Source organism: Protomyctophum parallelum (assembly GCF_964188405.1).
Source record: "Protomyctophum parallelum genome assembly, chromosome: 1".
NCBI lineage: Eukaryota > Metazoa > Chordata > Actinopteri > Myctophiformes > Myctophidae > Protomyctophum > Protomyctophum parallelum.
The window spans coordinates 74242422-74265806 of NC_139697.1; the positions used below are offsets into that span (position 1 = coordinate 74242422).

At 42.0% G+C, this 23385-nt stretch overlaps 1 protein-coding gene across 2 annotated transcripts; it reads left to right on the forward strand.

The window, feature by feature from the left end:
- Positions 1-401: 401 nt before the first annotated feature.
- Positions 402-8333, forward strand: LOC310856658 (ADP-ribosylation factor-like protein 3). 2 transcript variants are annotated; one of them, XM_083762129.1, is made up of 6 exons: positions 402-499; positions 1419-1559; positions 5500-5616; positions 5717-5767; positions 6078-6263; positions 7952-8333. In XM_083762129.1, the coding sequence occupies exons 1-6, from the start codon at positions 482-484 to the stop codon at positions 8003-8005; spliced, it is 567 nt and encodes a 188-aa protein (XP_083618255.1). In that variant the 5' UTR covers positions 402-481; the 3' UTR covers positions 8006-8333. The 2 variants fall into 2 exon arrangements, with proteins under 2 accessions (XP_083618255.1, XP_083618256.1); XM_083762130.1 differs by lacking the exon at positions 5717-5767.
- Positions 8334-23385: the final 15052 nt, after the last annotated feature.

The window sequence follows — 23385 nt, forward strand, 5'->3', positions numbered from 1 at the left end:
ATTTCCACGTTTCTTTTTCATTTCCTGAAATGTAACGGATCTAGTGTTCGGCTCTCACACCTACTGTACGTCGCACCGCCGATCCGACCGATATGCCCATATATGGAGATCCCTGATGTCATCAGTATGTGCCCATAAGCGTGGTATATGGGCATGCCCCCGTTCGTGCCCATATATGAAGCTCAGCTGACTGTTTTGTTCGCCTGATACCATGACGATACATTGAAGTTAGACAACACACTCCATATTTGGGCGCAGCTTCCATTGGGAACACCTTACAGTATAATGGTTATGTCCGAGTCATGGGGGTGGCGATCGGCGCAGACCGACCGCTCGTCCATTATGCCAATGTTGATGTAATAAGGATGAGGTATACACCTGACATTGTGTGTTATGTCTAACAGGAAACCTGGGAGTCGTAGAATGATCCCCTGGTCCACACGTTTCCCATCAGCTCCCTGAACGTCAGCCAACACTCAATATGGGCGAAGTCAAAAAGGTATACTACCGTACCTCGCCTATATACAGTATCTGGTGAAACAAGGTGTTAGGAAATGCCTCTTATTCACCTTCTGTTCTAACTTTGTGTACAGTGGTTGCCTCTGAATTCATACTAGTTCATACTGTGGTGACTTTGAGCACCTTTTATGTTTTATTTATATTTATTTAATGTACATTATTTACATTTGTTGTATAAATATTAATAGGGGACAAAATACAATCATATGCATACAGGCCACAATGTTCCACTCGACTTGTATTCTACTCTTTCACTATACAAACTTTTTTTTACCAGTCAAAGAGATGATATACTTACAAAAATCAGACCCTTCTGAACTGAGTGGTGCTGTACTGTACTCGTACTGTACTGTATACTGGTACTGTACTGTATTCGTACTGTACTGATACTGGTACTGGTACTGGTACTGATACTGTACTGATACTGATACTGGTACTGGTACTGGTACTGTACTGATACTGATACTGGTACTGGTACTGGTACTGGTACTGGTACTGGTACTGATACTGTACTGATACTGATACTGGTACTGGTACTGGTACTGGTACTGGTACTGGTACTGATACTGTACTGATACTGGTACTGATACTGGAACTAACGCCCTTACATTAAGTTACTTTACATAAAGAAAGTACTTTTTGCTGTAACTTGTAACGTAACTCTTTACAAGTTTAAAAACCTTTAACAGTCTGGCTAATGCATAAAATAATTAAAACAAAAATATCCTCCTACGTGTTGCGGCAGATTCTATAATTACTGACCAAACCTGCTGTTAAAGGGAAGTTTGGGGATTTCTATGAAGGAAAAAATGCGAAAACGAATCATTATTAGTAGAATTACTGTTGTACTAAAAGCAGTGGCCACAGTAGCATGTTGTTGATTCACGATTTATTTTCAGGGTTTATTCTCAGTGGTCCAGAAGCTAGGTGGGAAGGGTGCAGAGCTACGGATAGTCCTGCTGGGATTGGACAACGCTGGAAAGACCACCCTGCTGAAGCAACTGGCCTCCGAGGATGTCAGTACCATTACGCCCACACAGGTAACCTTAATAACTGACCACGCACTGTATGCAGGTGCTACACAGCTATAACCTCAACATCACACATATCGCTGCTGTAATATGCCATAATATGGTGTTTCCATGCCATATTGTCATACTTACCATGAGTAAGAATCAGCCACACTACATCTACACGGGTGTTACTGTCAACACTACAAAGGTGTCCCACCTGACCTCATTCACAGGCTTTAAGTCACGAGGGTCAAAAGCCACACCACAGTGACACAATAATGAACTGTTATTGTATCCCCATGTCACCACGTCTAGTACGATTCAAGTATTTAAACCTCTTGAGCCTTAGCATCCCTATAATTGGGTGAACACAAAATAGCAGATCTTAAAGCTCATAACATGGGGCAACGCAACACTTGGTCATCTATTTTCAATGAAACATTTGGTGTAGAAGAAAACAAGAGACGAGCTGTAGAGCCAAGTATGGAGAGTTTAATTATAGCACATTGGTTGGGTATTAAAAAATAGTAGATATACAAGCTCACAGCTCGTCACTTTGTGCCACACTGCGAGCTTATGTAGATCTGAACATTTGTGCAAATATTTGTCCCTGGAACAAAACATCTTCAGATGGGGGTCGGCAGCGAAAACAATTAGGATTTAGAAGACATTTGTAGAATCTGCCTCAGGTCTTAATGGATTAAGTAGTTAAGAATGCAGGCTTAAGGCCTTTTTAGACCGGGAGCGATTGACGGACCTAGTAATTCATTTTCAATGCGAGGCGTGAGTTTATTCTGGACGTGCAGAGAAGTTGAGGGGCGATTACGCAAGCACATTTTCACGGGCACGGTCCTGTGCGCGCTTGTTTCGTGGACATGCCCGCGGGCGACTAGACCTGGATTGTGGTGAGCTTTTTTTTCACGCTACGTCTCCCACGCCTCTCATTAGCAGACCTGGAGCAAACCTGCCGTTGATCCAGGCGACAACGCCAGCTTCACTCGCTCTCCGTCTGAAAGGACCTTTACTCTTCAACACATTAACCTACCCTGCCAAGATAGATATTAGATCACAGATCCATATTTGATAGGATTTCTGTTGTTATTATTAATGATTTAGTCCAGAATTATAACTGTTCAATGTTGGCCGTCCATCTTGGATCCACAATTCCACATTGTGGACTTTTAGGGGCTCCTAGACCCACTTAAGTAAGACATCAACAGGTGGTTAAAGGCAGAAACTGCTTAGAATAGGAACAGGGCTATTACCATAATCCTCAGGATCAGAGATTAACCCTATGGGGAGGGGGGTTTAAATGGAGTGGAGGATGGGGGATTAAGGGGAACGGAAGAGACAGACAGGAAAGAAACGTACATAATTTAATAACACCGAGATAAGAAATGAAAACAAGAAACTATAAGCACCGTAATATAAAAGCAGGTATTAAAGGGAAACAAATAAAGCACACGCCCAATCCCAATTAACAAAGCCCTCTATAGGGGAGTGTTACAAAAAATGTTAACCAGCTGCTCATACATATGTATGTACTGGCACTGCCCAAAGAAATAGTTTGTTATTTATTTTTCCTTTATTTATTCAGAGAAGACAATTGAGAACAAGTTCTCTTTTTCAACGATGCCATGATCATCACAGCATATAAAACACAATTATATAATGATGAAAGAAATATCCATTACGATGTCCGTACGATGTCACAAAGGAAAACTAGAAAAAGTGCCCTTCTGGGCACAGGTCTCCACCAGGAGGATAGGAATATTTAGGAGTAATATAAACATGTTTTTTGTTTGTTTGTTCCAATCTTTGCCAATCAGGATGGAATATGGGAAATGGTGCAGAGCCGTGTTGATGGCACGCATGCACAATCCACCTGTTGGTGGCGCTATAACAGGGCAATGTGAAATGGGTGGGCTATATTCCTCAGCCTAGTAGGAAAGTGCGTGAAAGATTTCACGTGAAATTGCACGCTGCGTTCATGATTTGAGGTTTTTTGTTCAAAACAGGCCAATCCTGCAAAATTTGAAAGCCAATGTTAGCCAATTAGGATGGAATATGAAATATCAGACACATCCGTCTTGAGCACATGACTATGGAGATACTGTGTAACGATTTGCGGGATTTTTGGACAAAATCTGTAGGTGTACTGTGCAAAAACTTGTTTTGCACAAAGCGGCCTCCTGGTGGCGCTATAACAGGCCGTTCTGGAAATCTTGGGGCAGAGGTTCATCGTTGGCATCCAGGGAGTGTGTGTGCAAAATGTGGCATCGACCGGGTTAACGGTGGCCGAGATTAGCTTCTAACGGACGGACGGACACACGGACACACGGACACACGGACACACGGACACACGGACGGACGGACGGAGTGCAAAACATACTCTCTCCCCATGCCTTCGGCCTGGTGGAGACAATAAATAGTAGTATTACTTGAAACAGGTACAGTCACTAGTGTGGCCTCAAGAAGCATCATTGAGATCAATCGAACCAGTTTCAGAAAGTCCTGAAGTATGTTCCATTTGTGTGGAGTATAATTAACTAATTAACTTTATTTTGTTTACTTGTTCATACGTGGATTGGAATATCTAATGTGTCACTGAACGAGTTGAATGTCCATGCAGTGACTTGTGCATCTAAAAGCGAGGATAGGTACAAAGGAAGCTTACCACAAAGTGCCTTTTAAATAAATAAAATACAATATTGCTCTCTACGAACTGCGAGAGATGGCCAACCCACTTTTTAATATAGAATACAACTAGAAAAAGTGCCCTTCTGGGCACAGGTCTCCACCAGGTTATCCACAGATCCGTGCAGTTAGAGGTAAAAACACTTTTCGGCCAGTTATAGCGCCACCTTGAGGCTGAGTTGAAATTGTTCATGTGGCATTTCGTCCTCGGCCTAGTGGGAATGTGGGTGCACAATTCACGGAAATCACGCGATGTGTTCATGATTTGCAGCATTTTGTTTGAAACTGAGCACTCCTGTGAAATTTGGAAGCCAATCTTAACCAATCAGGATGGAGTCTGAGAAATCTGAAAGACCGGTTTGGTTGAATGGCTCTAGAGAGACTGTGTACCAATTTGCGTGATGTTTGGACAAAATCTGTAGGTGTACTGTGCAAAAACTTGTTTTGCACAAAGCGGCCTCCTGGTGGCGCTATAACAGGCCGTTCTGGAAAGTTTGGGGCAGAGGTTCATCGTTGGCATCCAGGGAGTGTGTGTGGAAGATTTGGCATCAACCGGGTTAACGGTGGCCGAGATTAGCTGCTCACGGACACACACACACACACACACACACACACGGACACACACACACACACACACACGGACGGACACGGACGGAGTGCAAAACATACTCTCCCCCCATGCCTTCGGCCTGGTGGAGACAATGATGGGCGAGATAGCCAGTGAATCATGCATGTACAGCACATTACCATGCTCAAAGACAGACATTATTACATATTGAACAATACTTGTTTCTGTAGAGCAAACTAATCTGTTTTGCTTCTAATTCTTTGGTTCTGTGCTCCATATGGACCTTAAAGGGCCACTTCACCCCTTTTGCAACAAGAGCTTATTGTCTCCGCCAGGCCGAAGGCATGGGGAGAGAGTATGTTTTGCACTCCGTCCGTCCGTCCGTCCGTCCGTCCGTCCGTCTGTGAACAGCTAATCTATTTTGGGCATCCACATATTATCCACACTGCTTTCACATACACTAACTGATATGTACCGTATGTTTAATTGGTCTTTCCCTCTGTTCTCGCTCTATCCTCTCCCTTCTCACGGAATACTACAAAACAATTAACCTCGAAACGATGGAGCTTACCTGTGATGTGATAAATATAACTAATTCTGATTCATTCTAAAGGCAGTCTATCAAATTCCCTAAAGAGAGCCTATAAACAACCATGCAGAATGTGTTATTATTTCTGACTTTGTGCGTGCTGTTCCTGTTAGGGTTTCAACATAAAGAGCATCACATGTCATGGCATGAAGCTGAACGTCTGGGACATTGGAGGGCAGAGGAACATCAGAGCCTTTTGGAACAAATACTTGGAGAAAACAGATCTGCTGGTGGGTGGAGTGTTTGCAAAACATGTTAATTTGCTCTTAAAATATATGCAAACTCATCTGCTTGTGCATTTAGCTATTGTGCCCTGTGTGCCTTTTCCAGATTTATGTAATTGACAGTGCTGATAAGAAGAGGTTTGAAGAAACTGGAGTTGTAAGTCTGTCTGTCTGTCTGTCTGTCTGTCTGTCTGTCTGTCTGTCTGTCTGTCTGTCTGTCTGTCTGTCTGTCTGTCTGTCTGTCGATATGTCTATGTCTTTCTGTATTTCTGTTGGTTTGTTTGTCTGTCGGTCTGGCTGGATGTTTAGTCACCAGTTGTCCGAGTTGACACCCCGCCACTTTTATGTCATCTGAGATCTCAGGCTGTCTCTCTCTCTCTCTCTCTCTCTCTCTTTCAGGCACCTTTCAGCCTCACTCACTCACTCACTCACTCACTCACATCCATTCTATGCTTTCTCCTTGCCAGGAGCTTGCAGAGCTGATTGAGGATGAACAACTGAAGGGGGTCCCGGTTCTGATCTACGCCAACAAGCAGGACCTGGCCACGGCGTCCCCAGCCAGTGACATCGCCGAGGGACTCAACCTCCACACCTACCGGGACCGCATATGGCAGATCCAGGCCTGCTCTGCTACCACTGCGGAGGGAGTCCAGGTATGGCGGAGGAGGTAGAGCTAGATTTTAAGTCCCAGCATTCCCACTTCAAAACATTGAAGTACACAACGACAGAGGTGCTCTTATGGGCGATGGAGGCGGAGCAGAGATCACCAGGCCAGTATGATGCCAGTTACAGTAATTAGATGGTAGGTGTCCAGCTACTAGGCTGCCCTGTGAGTATAAATAGTGAAGGGATTGTAGTGAAGGGAGTCAATAAATAGCGCTGCGTTCAGACCTTAATCAGGTGTTATGTCAAATCCAGACCTCTTGACCCTGCTGACACTGACCAGCCCAGCGTACTTCCACCACTATTGCAGCCTGAAAGTACCTGAGCTTCTCTTGGCATAGAGGGGCGGACGCCAGCTCCCTATTGGTTCACCAACCTATAGGGCCTATGTGCCCGCCTCGGCCCCGCCCTCCTCCTCCTCCTCCCCTCCCCGGTAGAACACACAACACAGTGGAGAACACTGACTTCACCACATTTGGAGCGATGTCCCTCTGCACTGTTATTGGTTAGGGAAATACAAGATTCACTCCCACAACTATGCCACATTTCCTGGGTCGTTTCAAGGACTATCTAAAGAGGACGAGAAGCGAAGGAAGTTGTACATGCCCAAATTTGTGTATGTATAACTTCCTGGTCTCAACTTTGTTTCTTTCCTTCCATGGAGCAACATGGCGTCCACCGTACGGTCTTCGCTTCTCGTCCTCTTTAGATAGTCCTTGGGTCGTTTGCCCTACCTAACCCTACCAGTACCACTATTGTTACCAAAGGTGGGTTAATTATTATAGGGCAGTCAATGTCACCACATGCAATTAATTTAAAATGGATGACAGTTTCTTTAGAACAGGACTAGGCCAACACTATAAAGTGACTTGAATCACCATACCAAACCTGCTACTGTACTGATAAACATTGTCATCCTAAGAGCCCTCTAGTGGTTAGTAGCTGACTAGCCTCAGAGACCGCATAGCATTTTGTTTTCAAAAGCTGAGTGACCGGGGACCTCGGTCGGCCCTGTACTTGGTCCCCCTCAACCAGTAATGGAAAAATTACTCACATTTTTGAGGGGCCCGCCGCCCTAGCCCCCTCCTATGTCCAGCTTTGATGGTTTGTGTAAACACAAACATTGAAGACAAAGGTGAGGACGCAAATTCTGATTGGCCGGAATGAGATGATGTATGATGTATGTACGATGATAAGAGCGCCCCTCACTTCACACGGGTGTGATTTTTTAAATAGGCCGATATTCAACGCGTTGTGAGATTGTAGATCGGCTATTTGCAAATTGCCAAAGTATATAGGTCTGAAGTTGTTTTAATAATAATAATGAAAATCTACAAAGTAACTATAGTAACTAAAGTTTTCAAATAATTACAGTGGAGCAAAATGTACAATATTTGCCTTTGAGAAAGTTTGAGATGTACTGGAGTAGAACTAAAATGTGTAAGTATTCCAGTAAAGTAAAAATACCTAACAATTGTAGTACAGTACGTGAGTAAATGTAGGCTACTTACCGATAGTTATACTTCCCACCACTGGCTGGAAAACCAAAGGCAAATATAGGTGATCTACAGGCTCACAGCACATTAAATCAGCTGTTTTCAGTGAATCTTCACCCCAGAATAGGGATGCTAGGGTTCAAGTGGTTAAAGCATGTGCTCTGTGCTCCTTTTCCTTTCAGGACGGCATGAACTGGATCTGTAGCCACGTCTTGAAGGACAAAGAGGACAAGTGAAACCAAAGACCATCTGCCTCCATCAGCTTGACAGCAGCAGCATGGCTGCTCCACTCTGCTGTGTCTGTCTGATTGTTTTATCCTAATGTATATGAGGATAGTCACCAGTGGGGAGGTTCAAGTCAAGTCCTATTTACTTACACACAGAACAAGTTGTGGCCACAATGTGCTTTGACAGAGCAGCATACAAGGCAACATACACTATACTAATTAAAAACTAAAGGACTGGTTGCACATTATGAGAAATGTGAATGTTTCTGAAACAAAAACCATGGACGACGACGCATTAGCAAGACTGGTGATATGCATAAAAACTACGATTGATTGATTGGTTTGTTGATTGATTGATTGATTGATTGGTCTTGTTACCACAGCTTATTTTTTCAGTTATGTATCTCGATCACATTTTGTCCTTTGTCCTGGTTTTATAAGTTTGTGATTTGGAATATATTGTTCGTTCATAAGGATTATTTGTGATGAGGAGAGTCTGTACAAATCCACAGCATTGTTGTCTAGGTGTCTATTTTCATCTGTTTGTAGAAGCCAGAAAGGCAGGCACCTTAATATTAATACTCTTCTTGGTACCCAGGGCAGACTTTGGTTATTTGGTGTGTTTGATGTGTTGTGTTAGTTATGGATATAAATTCAATTACATATCTGAATCAATGTTATATACCTTGATCTTTGCCTCTGTTTTAGGTGTGGTCTATTGTCATATTTCGACTGAGGTGATGGAATTATACAGTATTTTGTCACTGGCTAAGCTTCTCTGAAGTAAGCAGCTCTTATTTTTGTTTTTATCATTTTCTCTTCTATAGAGAATAAACAAACTGCAGCCATGTCTCCCAGTCTAGATATTATCTGCTCATTCCATTTTCTTAAATGTATTTTAGCTCATTAAATGAGCTAAAATACAGTGAAGTTCAATTGCCTATTGGCTTGTTTACGTTGCGCATACATTTTGGTGGGTCGGGAGTAAATATTGAAAAAGGAATGCAAAGAACATTAAAAAAGCCTATTGGCTTGTTTACGTTGCGCATCAATTTTGGTGGGTCGGGACTAGGGAGCAAATATTGATAAAGGAATGCAAAGAACCCTTGGGGGTCTTCGTCAGGTATGGAGTAAACAACCAAGTAGGCGTGTGATACAACAGCATATGGGCCAGTTAACAATGAACAAGCTTTGTTTTGCAATGAGGAAGATTAGACTGACACTGTCACCCATGCAAGGCTGCGCGTGGGTGACAGTGCTGTGATTTTTGTATTTTTTCCAGTTTCTCATGTGTTTATGAGGTGACAGTACTTCATTAGACCCTTTGGTGTGGTTGTTATGTGCAATGATGTCTTCCTTTTGTTTTTAGGGTTTCTTTCTGGATGCTGAAACCTTGACAGTCAAATGTGCCAATGAAAAATCAGTGATATAGTGACGTCACATCACATCACAATATCCCCTCCCCTAACTCCTCACCCTTTATCATACAACAACAGCTGTGGGTGCGGCTTCAGTTCAGGTGGATCACCACCCATCACCACCCACCAGGCAAACCAGGAATACTTAATGAACTGGTGGGCATGTCCACATAAAAATTACATTTTAACAAATACTGTACACTTTTTATTTAAAGAATCTTCTTCCTTATATAATAATAATACATGGTGATCATGTGTTAGGGTGGAAAACAATCACGGCACTCCATCTTTAAGACAAATTACTTAAAATAGGGAAGTCGAGGGTAGGGTAGTACAGAGGTGCAGACATTTTTATCATTAACTGCAAAAGACAATTAAATATTGCAAAAATATAGATATAAATCAAAACAAAGCCAAAGCGACCATAACAAATATATAATTATATTAAGGTACTGCCACTGTAATACAAAATCAGAGGGACACGTATGGACAAAATCAATGGCATGAAGACAAAACAATGCTACACAAACACAACACAAAGTTAAAAGAATAAAAGAAAGAAATAAATAACCCAGGAAAGGCTTGACATCGAATTCCTCAATTACAAATTAAGTATGCTGCCCGTAAATAGCTTCTCGTTGAAGTAAAAGAGGATTGTGGTCGCCACCACAGGGGTCTGCCCATGCATCATAAAGAAGAAATACTGTGTCCCATTTTCTTAAAATGGGCAGCCACAGGGTTGTGCTCAAAGTCAAATGGCTCACTACTGGGAGGAAATATAGACTATTATACTTACTGCTGGTCATGTGACTAGGGCAGGTGCTGCAGACACCGTCCTGGATTCCCCCTAGATCTTTTTTTTTTTTTTTTTTTTTAAGATTTTTTTTTGCGGCTTACGCCTTTTATTGATTTTTGAAGGGACAGACAGTAGGCTGACAGGAAACGGGAGAGAGATGGGGGGATGACATGCGGTAAAGGCCGTGTCGGGTCCGGGAGTCGAACCCGCGGCACACTGCGACTGGATTACCAGTCCGGTGCCCAGACCGTTACGCTACGGCCTGGGCCAGGATTCCCCCTAGATTTGACATTTACATTTACTCGTTATATTCACTGTTGATAAAGCCTTAAAGCCAGTGTATACAACATTATCTTTCACCTACCAATCTTGTTCAGTGAGTTATTTCCAGCTACTCCCATCCAGAGAGGCGTCCAGTGAGGCAAACCTCCACTGTATGCTAAACCATATCCTCGAATGAATCAGAGAATGATTCTCCCTGCAGATAGAAGTGCTGTTATTCACTGTAATTGTGACAAATTCAACCATTGACATCACTTTAAGCCGCAGAGGACATCTACAGTATGTTCAGAGACTGCAGAAGAACTCATGGCATTGGTGAGTTTATTAATTGTATTTTGGGATGCACTGATGTATCGGCCATATCAGACGATATCGGTATATTAACCTCTTTTGGTGTTTAAAGGGATAGTTCAGATTTTTTTTTACTTAAGCTGTATGAAATACTTGCCATTAATATAGTGGTTGCAACTGTATTAATTGATTGCCCGAGTCACAAATAGCAGATCTACACGCTCATAGTGTTTTTAACTAGTGTCTTTGCTTCTGGGGGTCCCTGGAACAACATATTTTCAGATGGGGGTCGGCGGCCAATTACATACATTTCTGGGGGTCCTTGACCTGAAAATGTTTGAGAACGACTGACATAGAAACATAGGTTTTTCAGAAAACTGATTTAGAAGCCTTTAAAAAAAATCGGCCTCAGGTCTAAATGGGTTAATAAATAAATTGACATAGGACTGAGGTCGATTCTAAAAACACCTTCTAAATCCTGACTTAAGTTTTCTGAAGAAAAATAATAATAATAATAAAATAAAATAAAAATACAAAAACGTTATGTTGCTAGACTGTACACATATCAAGGACCCTAAAATGAGTTCCTGTCCTGAATCATTGGGTTAACCAATGGCAGTAGCCGATATTTATCTGTAAACATATATCCGTATCAGTATCGGCTATTGGCTAAATTGTTATTTTAAACATTTGTATCGGTATTGGCCAAAAATGTCCATATCGGTGCATCCCTATAGTAATATATGTGTCATTCGCGTTGTGAGCTTGTACATCTGCTATTTTCCCTATAATTACCTTTAAATAGCCATGTGGTATCTATTTATACAATGGCCCCTTTATATCTGTCAGAACTTTAGGAGCCCTACACCATAGAGTATATATGAATAGAGAAGACACCCGAGTTATCCTCCCATCCCATCCATTAAGTTGCTCAAAAGCGCATGAGGCGATTTCACTCCTCCTTCCTGGTAGGAACAGAGTGCATTCTGGGATGGATTTGCCTCAAACACATGAACGTGCTGCCGTTGACTATCATTGTGCCGTTTGTGCACGTTCACGTATGAAACATTCGTTCACGTGTCATGGCCTCAATCACATGAACGTGCGCAATGATAGTCAGCGGAGCAGCGCTGGCTCGAGCTGCAATGACAAATTCGGCCACTATGTCCATTTCGCCTCAGGGTTTCCTCTGGGTGCCTTCTCTCTTCATATATACTCTAAGCCCTAGAGTCACCTCTACACTGTCTCTTTAAGATGGCCTAAAAGCATTGATTGACTGCCCTCCCAGTCACAGGTGGTTCAATCACAATGAAACCCTATATAAGCCACATGACACTAGCTCCTCTGATGAAGACCAACTAGGCTGAAACTAGCAATTTTTGGCCAAAATTAGTGGTGAAATTGAAGTTGGTGAGTGCTAACCATGCATCCTTGGATGTTGAGTCTTTTTATATTTATACATTTTGATGTGAACAAAGAATGGGACACATCAAGGAATGCAAAAGCAGCCATACAGGGTTCAATCAAAGAATAAAAGCCCCACAAACTTGTTTAAATGCAGCACCAACACAGCCTTGTAGATGAGACATGCACTTGCACACCGTTTCCCCATTTTGTTAAAGCATGAAGGAATTTCAAGTAGCAGCATGTTGCTAGCATCGGTTTGGAAACAGAATTTTGGTGGCAGCTGGGTTTGCAAAAGGTCAATTCATAATATTTATATATATTTTTCTTAAGTATAGAGCTCTCTCCACTTAGCTCTCTCTTCTAAGTGTTGGAAATGTGATAAAAATGACATAGTTGACATCAGACATGTGTTGTCCACATCTCTTTAGGAGCTACATGCCTTTGGCCTCCTCCATATAATGAGAGAAACCAAAGTGACAAAATGAAGCTGGAGATGCCAGCTGAATCCAACAACAACCTCAATATGGACACCCAACAACAAGGCGGCAACAACAACAACATGGACCATCCAATAGACCCTGACCCCAACCAGAAGACGGATAGCTCCAAAGATAAGGTACATTAGCCACAAGCAACCTAGATGCTGTGTACATGCTATGGAGAACAACTCATTTGACTCAACATTGCACTCCTTCCACACATTATTGGGCCACTTCTGGAGAACCACTTATGTAATCAACGTCACACTTGTATGCACTCCCAATCTCCCATGGGTCCTAGCTCAGCAGTAATTCCAACAAGTGTGTTGATCATTTGAAATATGCTTCTCTGCAAGATACGTAAAGAATAATCCATATGCTTATATTCCTGGAATGTGTGTGTGTGTGTGTGTGTGCGTACACAGGGGCAGACAATCACAACAACCCTGGTAATTGCAACCTTGTTCGGCTCTCTGGGTTCATCATTTACCCATGGTTATAGTATTACTATGGTCAACTCTCCTGCTACGGTGAGTGCAACCAATCAGTTCAAGTTGTCATCTTGGGAGTATTGACTTGAGTTTGTTTGTCTGAATTGTGTCACGGCTCTCGATCTCCATACCCTGGGAAGTGGGAATTCAATGTTTAGTTCTTTAATATCAATGCTCGACACTCGTTGTCTTCTAGGCTTCCAGACAGTCTTATTGTTTAGATTAGAATTAATTTAGCTTGACAGGACTCGGGTACAGTTGGCCTAGTCCGTACCTACATCAGGGGTTTTCAACTGATTTTGACCCAGGGACCACCATCCTGACTAAGAGCAACCTGGGGACCACCACTATTGTGCGTGGCGGGTCCATCATAGACCCACCCCACACAATAGTGGTGGGGGGGTTCATGCACCACAGGGAGCTGGAGAAAATAGCTATAATATCAATATAATATCTAATAAAATACAGTGATTTTGTTGGAATATGATGAAATATGATTAAGGATTACTGTGATTATGGTAAGCTCTCTTGTCATCACACACACACACACACACACACACACACACACACACACACACACACACACACACACACACACACACACACACACCATACAGTAAGAACTCCCCTAAGTTATTAAATGCATTTTTAATGCATGGCCAGGGACCACCTGCAATACCTCCGCGGACCACCGGTTGAAAACCCCTACGTCTACACATCATCGAGGCACCGATAGCTGTATGGTACCTCATGGGCTCTAATGCTTTAGTCCCCAGTTCGATCACCCGGCCATAATGACCATTTGTTGCATGCAGAGGTCATCACCATGCAAGCCTGTGATGGACATTTCCATGTATTGAATGTTTTGCCACGGACATCAGACATGCAAAACATGTGATCAATAATATTACCAGAATCACATTAACCTGACTCCGCCAGATTGAAGAAGCTTGCTTCACACTCGTTTCACATTTCTGTGTTGCAAACTTGTCCGGTTAGAATCACATAGGCCTAGCCCTAAATGTGGGAGCCAATGGAGGGAGCGGGGAGACAAATCTCACAGGGATGTCGTGGTTAGCTACAGTATACTTGTTATGGTAGTCCTGACTAAGGCAGGCATTAAATGTGGCATGGTCCATTTATCTCATGTTTTGGATTTTAATAATGGATTTTATCAGCACAGATGGTGCTACCATCTTACATTGCAATAACAAAATAGCTATATACTTGAGGCATTTAAACTAGTTTTTTGTTTGTCAAGTTTGACAGTGTTATAGTTCCATTAAGGTGAACATACTGTATGCACTCATTGCACTGTATGCAGATGGAACAGTCAAAAGTACAAAACATGTACAGTACATACAGTATGTCCTTATGTACTCCACCTCACCTTAGCCCTATAGACTCACTCGACGACCTTGCAGGTGCCAGACGTATGCAAAGCCTACATTTTGTCTATAGACATTGCATTGTATGTATAATGCAGTGGTTCCCAAACTTCTTCGTGTCAAGGACCCCCAAATCAACATTTATTAGGCCACGGACCCCCCATTTGAAAACATTATGCCAGTGACCCCGATAAGGGAGGATTTTTACAGCTCTAGCAGTGATTCCGAAACATATTAATTTAATGGACCCCCAGTTTCACACGCATTATGCTACGGACCCCCGATTTAATGGAATTTCTATCTCTGGGACCCCCAATTCATATTGTAAAACCACTGTTAATTTGGACCCGTTGGGGTACATTTGGTTCCATTTGTACACTCTCTGAGTTAGACCCATAAGGGTCCATTTGGTTCCTAACTATCTCTAATTGAGCTAGTTACCCCCTGGAACTCCCTCAGGTACCCCTAGGGGTCCCTGGACCCCACTTTAAGAACCACTGGTATAGTGTAGTTGATGGACGTTAGGTTCTTAGTTTAATTTTGATCCTAGATCAGGGGTTCTCAACCTGTTGGTCGCGACCCTTCGGGGGGTCACCACATTATTTTGGGCGGTCCCCAAATGATGGCTGAATGGCTGGAAAATTGACATTTTGAGTTTACATTGTACACATAGTACATGCATAAACTTTCATTAATGATTATATCTGGTTTCAGTATTTATGATATTTTTGCAGTCAGTTTGTATTGGGGTGGGGAGGGAGGGAGGGCGGGGAGGGGGTTGCGAGACATGGTCAAAGCAATGGCATGTTTAAGCCTCCAGGAAAATCCAACAGAATCGATATGGGGGGGGGGGGGTTAATTTGGTTTCTTGACACATGGCTCAACATTTACTGGCCAATTAAAACATTATAATGCCACAATCTGGCCACTTCCAAGCTTAGGAACTGTAGCCGTTTTCTGAGGCACGAATATGTTTAGCTGAGAAGAAACAGTCGTAACAAATACAATGAGTAGCATTCCAGCAACATCGCTGTTTGGACCTCTAATAAAGAAGGTAATACATTGTTTTCTTTTCTCCTCAGTATGTGCAGGAGTTCTACAATCATACATGGTTGGCCCGGTATGGCGAGCCCTTGGATTGTACCAGTATCACCTTACTGTGGTCCATTACGGTCTCCATTGCAAGCATTGGTTCCATTTTTGGGACTCTACCGGTCGGGCCTCTGGTCAAAGTCTTGGGAAGGTAAAGTAAAATACTCTTAACTGCATGCTATCCTACCTCTACCTCACTCTGAACAAGTCACTTACTGTATTTATGCATTTATGTCAGTGCATTTATGTCAGTGCACCAGGAAATGTCGCATCCCATCCCCATGTTATGCCACCATGTTTTTGAGTGGTGCAACCACTCCAAGGAACAGCAATGTCCGTGTTCACCTATGTACCTGTATACCCTGAAATCTTGAATAAACAAAACTGTGAAAAAAAGAAAGTAGGAAAACACAAGTACATAGGCCCTTATGTACTTTACATATAGGCCAGATATTTCGCTCCACAGTGTTTGAACAGTGACAGTGAAATATAAAGGACGTGTACGGTAGCCACCGAAAAATGGAGCTCGGGAGCTCCGATCATAATGCGGTCCACCTGGTCCCACGTTACAAACAGAGACTCAAAACAAGCAAACCTGAAGTGAAAGACATTCTAAAGTGGAGTGAGGAGTCACTTGACTGTCTTAAGGGGTGTTTTGATTGCACTTTATGGGACATGTTTAATGACACATGTGCTGATCTTGATGAACTTAACTCGCAATACATACAGTTTTGTATAAATAGCGTTATACCATCCAAACGGATCAAAGTGTTTCCAAATGATAAACCATGGATGAATAAGGAAATGAAAGAAGCATTATATAGGAAAAAACTTGCTTTTGAACAAGGGGATCTAGTTCAAGTGAAATTAATTCAGAAAGAGATCAAACGGATAACTAGTGAATGTAAACATAACTACAAACTTAAAATTTAGAGGCAAATGAGGGATACCATTGTACGTCAAGCCTGGAAGGGGTTGTATACAATGGTAGGAATAAAGGAAAAGAAAGAGGTCATCAACACTAGTGATGATATGTCTTTTGCCAATGAGCTAAATACCTTTTATGGCAGATTTGATACTTCTGATTTTTCCACTGAACGCAATCTGTTAAGGGAACAATTCAGCAGTAGTGAGTCAATTACTATTACAGAGGAGGAGGTGCGTAGAACCCTCAATAGAAAATGTCTAATCCCAAAGTCCTTAACGACTATCGGCCAGTTGCCTTGACAACATTGTTAATAAAGAGCTTGGAGCGCATTATCTTAAATAACCTCCTTAATAATGTGCAACATGAAATGGACCCCTTGCAATTTGCATATAGAAAGGGGAGGGGCACTGATGATGCTCTTCTTCTTATGCTTAATAAAATCTACTACCATCTAGATAAACCTCAAAAGAAACGATATGCTCGGGTACTCTTTGTAGACTTCTCCTCTGCGTTTAACACAATGAGACCTCATATTTTGATGAGGAAACTCTTTGATATGGGTGTTAACACCAATATCATCAGGTGGGTGGAGTCATTCCTGACTAAGCGGGTACAACAGGTCAAGGTGAATAAAGCAATATCTCTCCCCATTACGACCAACACGGGGGCTCCGCAAGGGAGCGTGATTTCACCGGTATTGTTCACGCTGTACACAAGCGACTGTAGGAGTGAGTCAGACAACACCTGTATTGTTAATTTCGCAGACGACACAGCTATTGTTGGCCTGATTGAGGATGATGAGATAAGCTATAGAAGAACAGTGGACGAGTTTGCCGGTTGGTGCAGGAGTAACTTCCTCCAGCTTAATATAAAAAAAACTAAGGAGGTCATATTGGACCTTAGGACTGGTGCCCATGCACACCAGGAAATAGTCATTGGTGGGGATGGGGTAGTGATTGTGGACGAATATAAGTACTTGGGTACAACGATTGATTCCAAGCTGACATGGAATTCCAACACTCATTCCATCTACAAGAAAGGTCAGCAGAGGCTGCATTTTATGCGCAGACTGAGACAGTATAACGTTGAAAAAAATATCATGGCACTTTTTCATCGATCCTTTGTGGAGAGTGCATTGACATTTTGTTTTGTTTCATGGTATGGCTCATTATCATTGGTTAATAAGAACAAACTCCATAAAATCATCAGCGTGTCCAGTAAAATAGCTGGGGTACGATTTGAGAGTATGACCTCAATGTATGAGACCCGGGTACTCAGGAAGGGGAAAGCTATTACTAGGGACAACACACACCCGTTATACAGCCAATACCATCTTTTACCATCAGGGCGACGGTATATGGTACCTTCCCTGCAGGCTAGGGCCTCAAGATCGTTTGTTCCCATAAGTATAGGGCTTATGAACAAACAGGCCCCATCTCAGTTCCGTGCATAAAGTGTGATGTGATGCCTCTTGGAACTATGACTGGTGGCCTTCTGTTGGCACTGTTTCTTTATTGTCTATGTACTGTGTGATCTGTTTGTTTGCATGTTTTATGTATATCCTGATGACTGCTGTGCACAAAACAAATTTCCGAAAGGACAAATAAAGTATCTATCTATCTATCTATACCTTCTCCCTGCAGATGTCAGTGAAAGCAAAACATAAGTACATAGGCCCTTATGTACTTTACATATAGGCCAAACATTTCGCTCCACAGTGTTTGAACAGTGACATACCTTCTCCCTACAGATGTCAGTGAACCCGACACTTATAACAGCACCACCCCATGGTCACAAATTCACTTGACAAATTATTGTACTCATTTGGCCCTTACAATACCAGTAAGACGCCTATGGGCCCATCACAAATTCACAATCCCTGATTGGCCGAGGGGAGAAGCCTCACCTCTGGGATGCGTCACGGACTCCTCGCGGACGCATCCGCCTCGTTGACGGAAGACTGCTGGGCGAGTGCTGGCGCTTTGGCATGAGGGGGGGCAGGGGGGGCAGATAAACATTGAATGAATTCTGTACTGGCCATATAAGGAGCATTTCTTGAGCTTACAGGGTTTGATGAGGTCAGATCAACATATGAACAGGTCAGCTCCATACAAAAAGCTTTAGAGACTTGAGGTGTTATATATTACTAGTCCTTACCCGTTGTGAATATATGAACAGCAAATGATGTTCAGTGTGGGTAATGTGTTGTAATAGATCACATTACTGATAGGGGGGAACGGGGAATTGTTTACAGATGGTCTTGGGAAGTTAGGTTGGGCACAAAAGTAGGCTAATTAGTAGGCTACTGTAGTTTCTTTTGCAAGAAAATGCTGCAGTACAATCATAAGTATACCATTGATAGCTTGGTATTGTGGCTGCTTTGGAGAGGTTATCCTTTAAGATGAATAATCAGTTGGATAAATATGATTTGAAGTGGAACGTGTTCCTCAGTCATGTTGCAGGTCCTTTGGTGTGATCCATGGTCAGGCAATGCCCTTTTGCTTGTTTATTGTATTAATATACATAGTCCTTACCCGTTGTATGGACTATTGCCCCCCATAAATATATTTAATTGCTCTTCATTTTAACTTGTATAATATATTTGTGTCTTTTTTGTGTGAATAGAAACAGCACTATAACATGAAAATATTTGTATAAATGCATGGTAGGGAAATGTTTTCATGGCAAGGACTGTAAAATGTACACTTATTAGCCCACAGACCCCCATTTGAAAAGTATGAAAGACCCCAGTTTGACATGCAGCACAGAAAGTATGGGCTGTCGCACAGGTATTCCCAAATGTACAGTGTGGGTAATGTGATGTAATATATCATATTATTGATATATGTATTTTGAGGAAGAATTGCTTTAATATAGACTTGTTCACTGGAAATGGAAAAACAGTACATCATAGTCATACATAGAACTGAAAGTCTCAAACAGTCATTGTCATGTTAGTAGTGTAGTAATTGCATTTATGGGGAGATGAGTTGTTCAGTACCCCCCTGGTGGCCGCGGGGGGTACTGCGCCCTGGGTTGGATTATAATTTCATATAAATGGGTGATGTAAAAACAATATCTGTACAGTAAATACGACAGTTGCGTCGGTAAAAAGTAGCCTAGCTGGATTGTGGGAGCGTGCAGATTTATTTTGGCATGGAGAGATGTGTGCTAATAGTGTGGCTCGGTCGGAGATAGACCACGGACAAATAAACGGGTTTTTATTCACTAATAAATTCATTATTAATCTTATTGGAAAAATGGCTTCGTTAAGACCTCCATATTATTATAGTCAATGCCTGTGTGAAAAGTGGGAGCGATTGGTGCAGGCAATGAGGAGATAAGTGTTTGTTTCTGACAGACAGACAGACAGACAGACAGACATTCGCTCGTTTATAGTATGATATATAATATTTCTGTGTATCCCCTTTCTGAGTCCACCATGATGACCTCCGGATTGTGTCTGGTAACAGGTGTCAAGTCTTGTCAGTGAGTCTCTGTAGTCATTCTGTGGGCTGAATTTGGCCCCTTCTGCCACCAGTTTGACACCCCTGGTCTATTCTAGACCACCCAACGTGCGAGGATGTCTTGCCTATGTATATTCTCTTTCCCAATGTAAATTGCAAGCTTCTTTGGCAAATGGACAAATCCATGGACTTTAAGTTATGTCAAATCATCATCATACTATAATTATGACTGTCTGAATGTCTGTGTGTCACTGTGACTGCCGTAGCTCCTCACTGCCTGCACCAATCACTCCCCCTTTTCACACAGGCATTGACCATAATACTATGGAGGGCGCAACGAAGCCCTTTTTTCGATTTCACACAATGATTAATAATGAATTTATTAGTGAATTAAAAATGTGAAAACGCACCCATGGCGCAGTACCCCCCACGGCCACAAGGGGGGGGGGGGGGGGGGGGGGGGGTTGTTGCAATATCTCACAACGGGTAAGGGCTAATCAATTTAATTTAGAAAAAGAAAGAGAAAAGAACCCTCATCTGTTCCAAAAGTTATACTTTAGGTTTTGAGCCAAGGCTCTTCATCTGGTCAAACTTTGACCAGATGAAGAGCCTTGGCTCGAAAGCCCACCAAAAATTCACAATCCCTGATTGGCCGAGGGGACCACCGACATACGCAGCAGAAAACGGTACTCACGTTCTGCTCACGCAAGTAATAACTTTGGGGCAGGCCCGTCTAGAGTTTGAATGAAGTCAAAGGGGAGACATCGAAGAGGAACAATGTCATATTCTATTCACAATGTCTCTTTGGTTTTGAATAACTTTTCAACATAGCAAACTCATCTAAACTTTGTCTTTGTTTTGTTATCTCTTTAGTAAGGGCACGTTGTTGCTGAATAATGGTTTCACACTAGGAGGTGCTCTGTTCATGGCTGCAGCTGTGAGTGCAAGCTCTTATGAAATGATGATCATTGGCCGTTTCTTATGTGGGATACATTCTGGTGAGTGAAAAGAAATAATAAATCATGAAATATTAACTATTGATAAGTATGTAGTAGCAGTGTTGATATCGTCAACTAAAACTATGATGAAAAATGTTTGTTGACTACCCTTTTTCACTGACAAACTACATAAATCTTAGCTATGATGACTAAAATGTATCAAATGTATCAACTATTTCTGCAACAAATAAAAACTAGACAAAACTTTTATGGAGGGCCTAGCCCTAGTGGAGAAGAGATCCAGTAGAACTAAAAAACTAGTCCTTTTATCTTTGGTTGCGCTCTGAAAATAGCCGATCTGCAAGCTCGAGCTTGTAGATCGGCTATGTTCAAGGCCTGCCAAAATCCTTTTCTGTCAACAAAATCAAATACCGGTATACATGTAGTCGACTAAAACTAAACCTTTTCAGATTACTAAATATGACATTGAAAAGACTACCGTAACTACACTACAAGGAAATCAAACTTTGCTGTAAAAATGAACTATGTTCTAAACCTGTCCCTGGGTGGGAGAGGATGAGCATTGAGCAAGCTACTGTGACTGTATCTGACAGACAATGTATCGTGTACTGTCACTGTGTATTGGGTACACTGTATGTAATGTTTTACCTGTGCATAGGACCCCCTTTAAAATGAGATGACGCATCTCAAGGGGCCTTCCTCTAAAATTCTTACCAAATTCTGTCCCTGCTGCTAGTGTTGATTTTGTCGACTAATACTATGACGAAGATTTTTCGTTTCACTGACAAACTAAATTAAAACTACGCTATGATGACTAAAACAATAAAGACTAAATAACAAATACATGTAAATACTAGACTAAAATGTTCGGGAGGGATTAGTGGACAAGAGATCCTTTATAAGTAAAAGACAAGTCATTTTGCATGCTGAAAATAGCCGATACAAGCTCACAGTTAGGATGGCATCAAGGGCCCGCCAAAATACATTTTAGTCGCCTAAATCAACTGGAGAGTTAAGTCGACTAAAATCTTGACTAACACTAAAACATACCAGGTGACTAAAATGTGACTAAAACTAAATGAAAACAATTCAAAAGACTATATATGACTAAAACTAAAACCTGTCCAAATCAACACTGCCCTGCTGCAGGCCTGGGACGAATCCCCATTGTGATGCTGCTGACTGAGATTTCTCCCAGGCAGCTCCGCGGGGCTGTGGGACAGATTAATGGCATACTCTACGGCGTTGGGCTCATAACGGCACAAGTACTGGGCCTCAAAGAGCTGCTCGGAGAGGTCAGTACGGTACATCTGCTGTTTTACTGTTTTTATTGGTCAAGCACTTTGTAACATTGTTTAAAAAAGTGCTCTACAAATATTTTACGTCAGTTTAAAAGAAATGTGGCTTAAAGCTGCTATAAATAATGTCAATATGTTTTTTGTAGTCAGACAGCCGGCAATGGGTCTGTGACACATCTAGGGGCCGCAAACTGCATTCAAAGATGTTCCTAGAAGCTTTGTCATTGGTCGAAAAAAAGGTCGCAATGACTAACCAATCGGGAAGCAGACAGGCAAATCGACCAATGACAAAGCTTCTAGGAAAATCTTTGAATGCAGATTGCGGCCCCTAGATGTGTCACAGAGACTAAATATTTTTGGGAGCGTTCTACCCTTTGCTGGCTGTCTGAATAGCCTACCAAAAAAGGGGAAAAAAAAGAAAGGTCATTAAAATTGTTGACATATTATTGCTTATAGCACTTCAGGTAGGACCATTTACAAATGCAATTATATCATTCTGTTCAAGCAGAGAAGTTGATACGCTTGTTCATTAGTTTAATTAATTGTATCCACTATCCATACCTATCTCACCATAGAAAAAACACACATTCACATTCTTTTTAGCTTATTTCTTTATCATATATTTGAGTAAAAAGATGTAAATAATGTGTTTATTGATTCATGTTATTTGCATTCCATGATGAAATACACAAACGGCAACATCCCGATGCCCTGCCAACTACTAACCAGAGGTAATACATGAATTGTAAGTGTAATGGAATTGTGCTTGATTAGTTTTCTAATTCCTTTCCTTTTCACCAGCTGCTGTGTAAGCACAGCTGGTCAATGTTCTCTCTGCTGTGCTTTCACGCCCACTTGCTGTAGTTGAGACCTATGTTTCTCATTGTTTTTATTTGTTTTCTTCGACAGATTTGATTGTAGAAGCACAGATGGAGCTTCCTCTTCGGGTTTATGGCCATTCCTGCTCTTCTGCAGCTGTGTGTGCTGCCCTTTGTTCCTGAGAGCCCTCGTTACCTGCTGATTGATAAGAATGATGTTGCTGGTGCTGAGCAAGGTAATCCAAATATGGTCCAAGGCTCCACCTTCCAGTGTT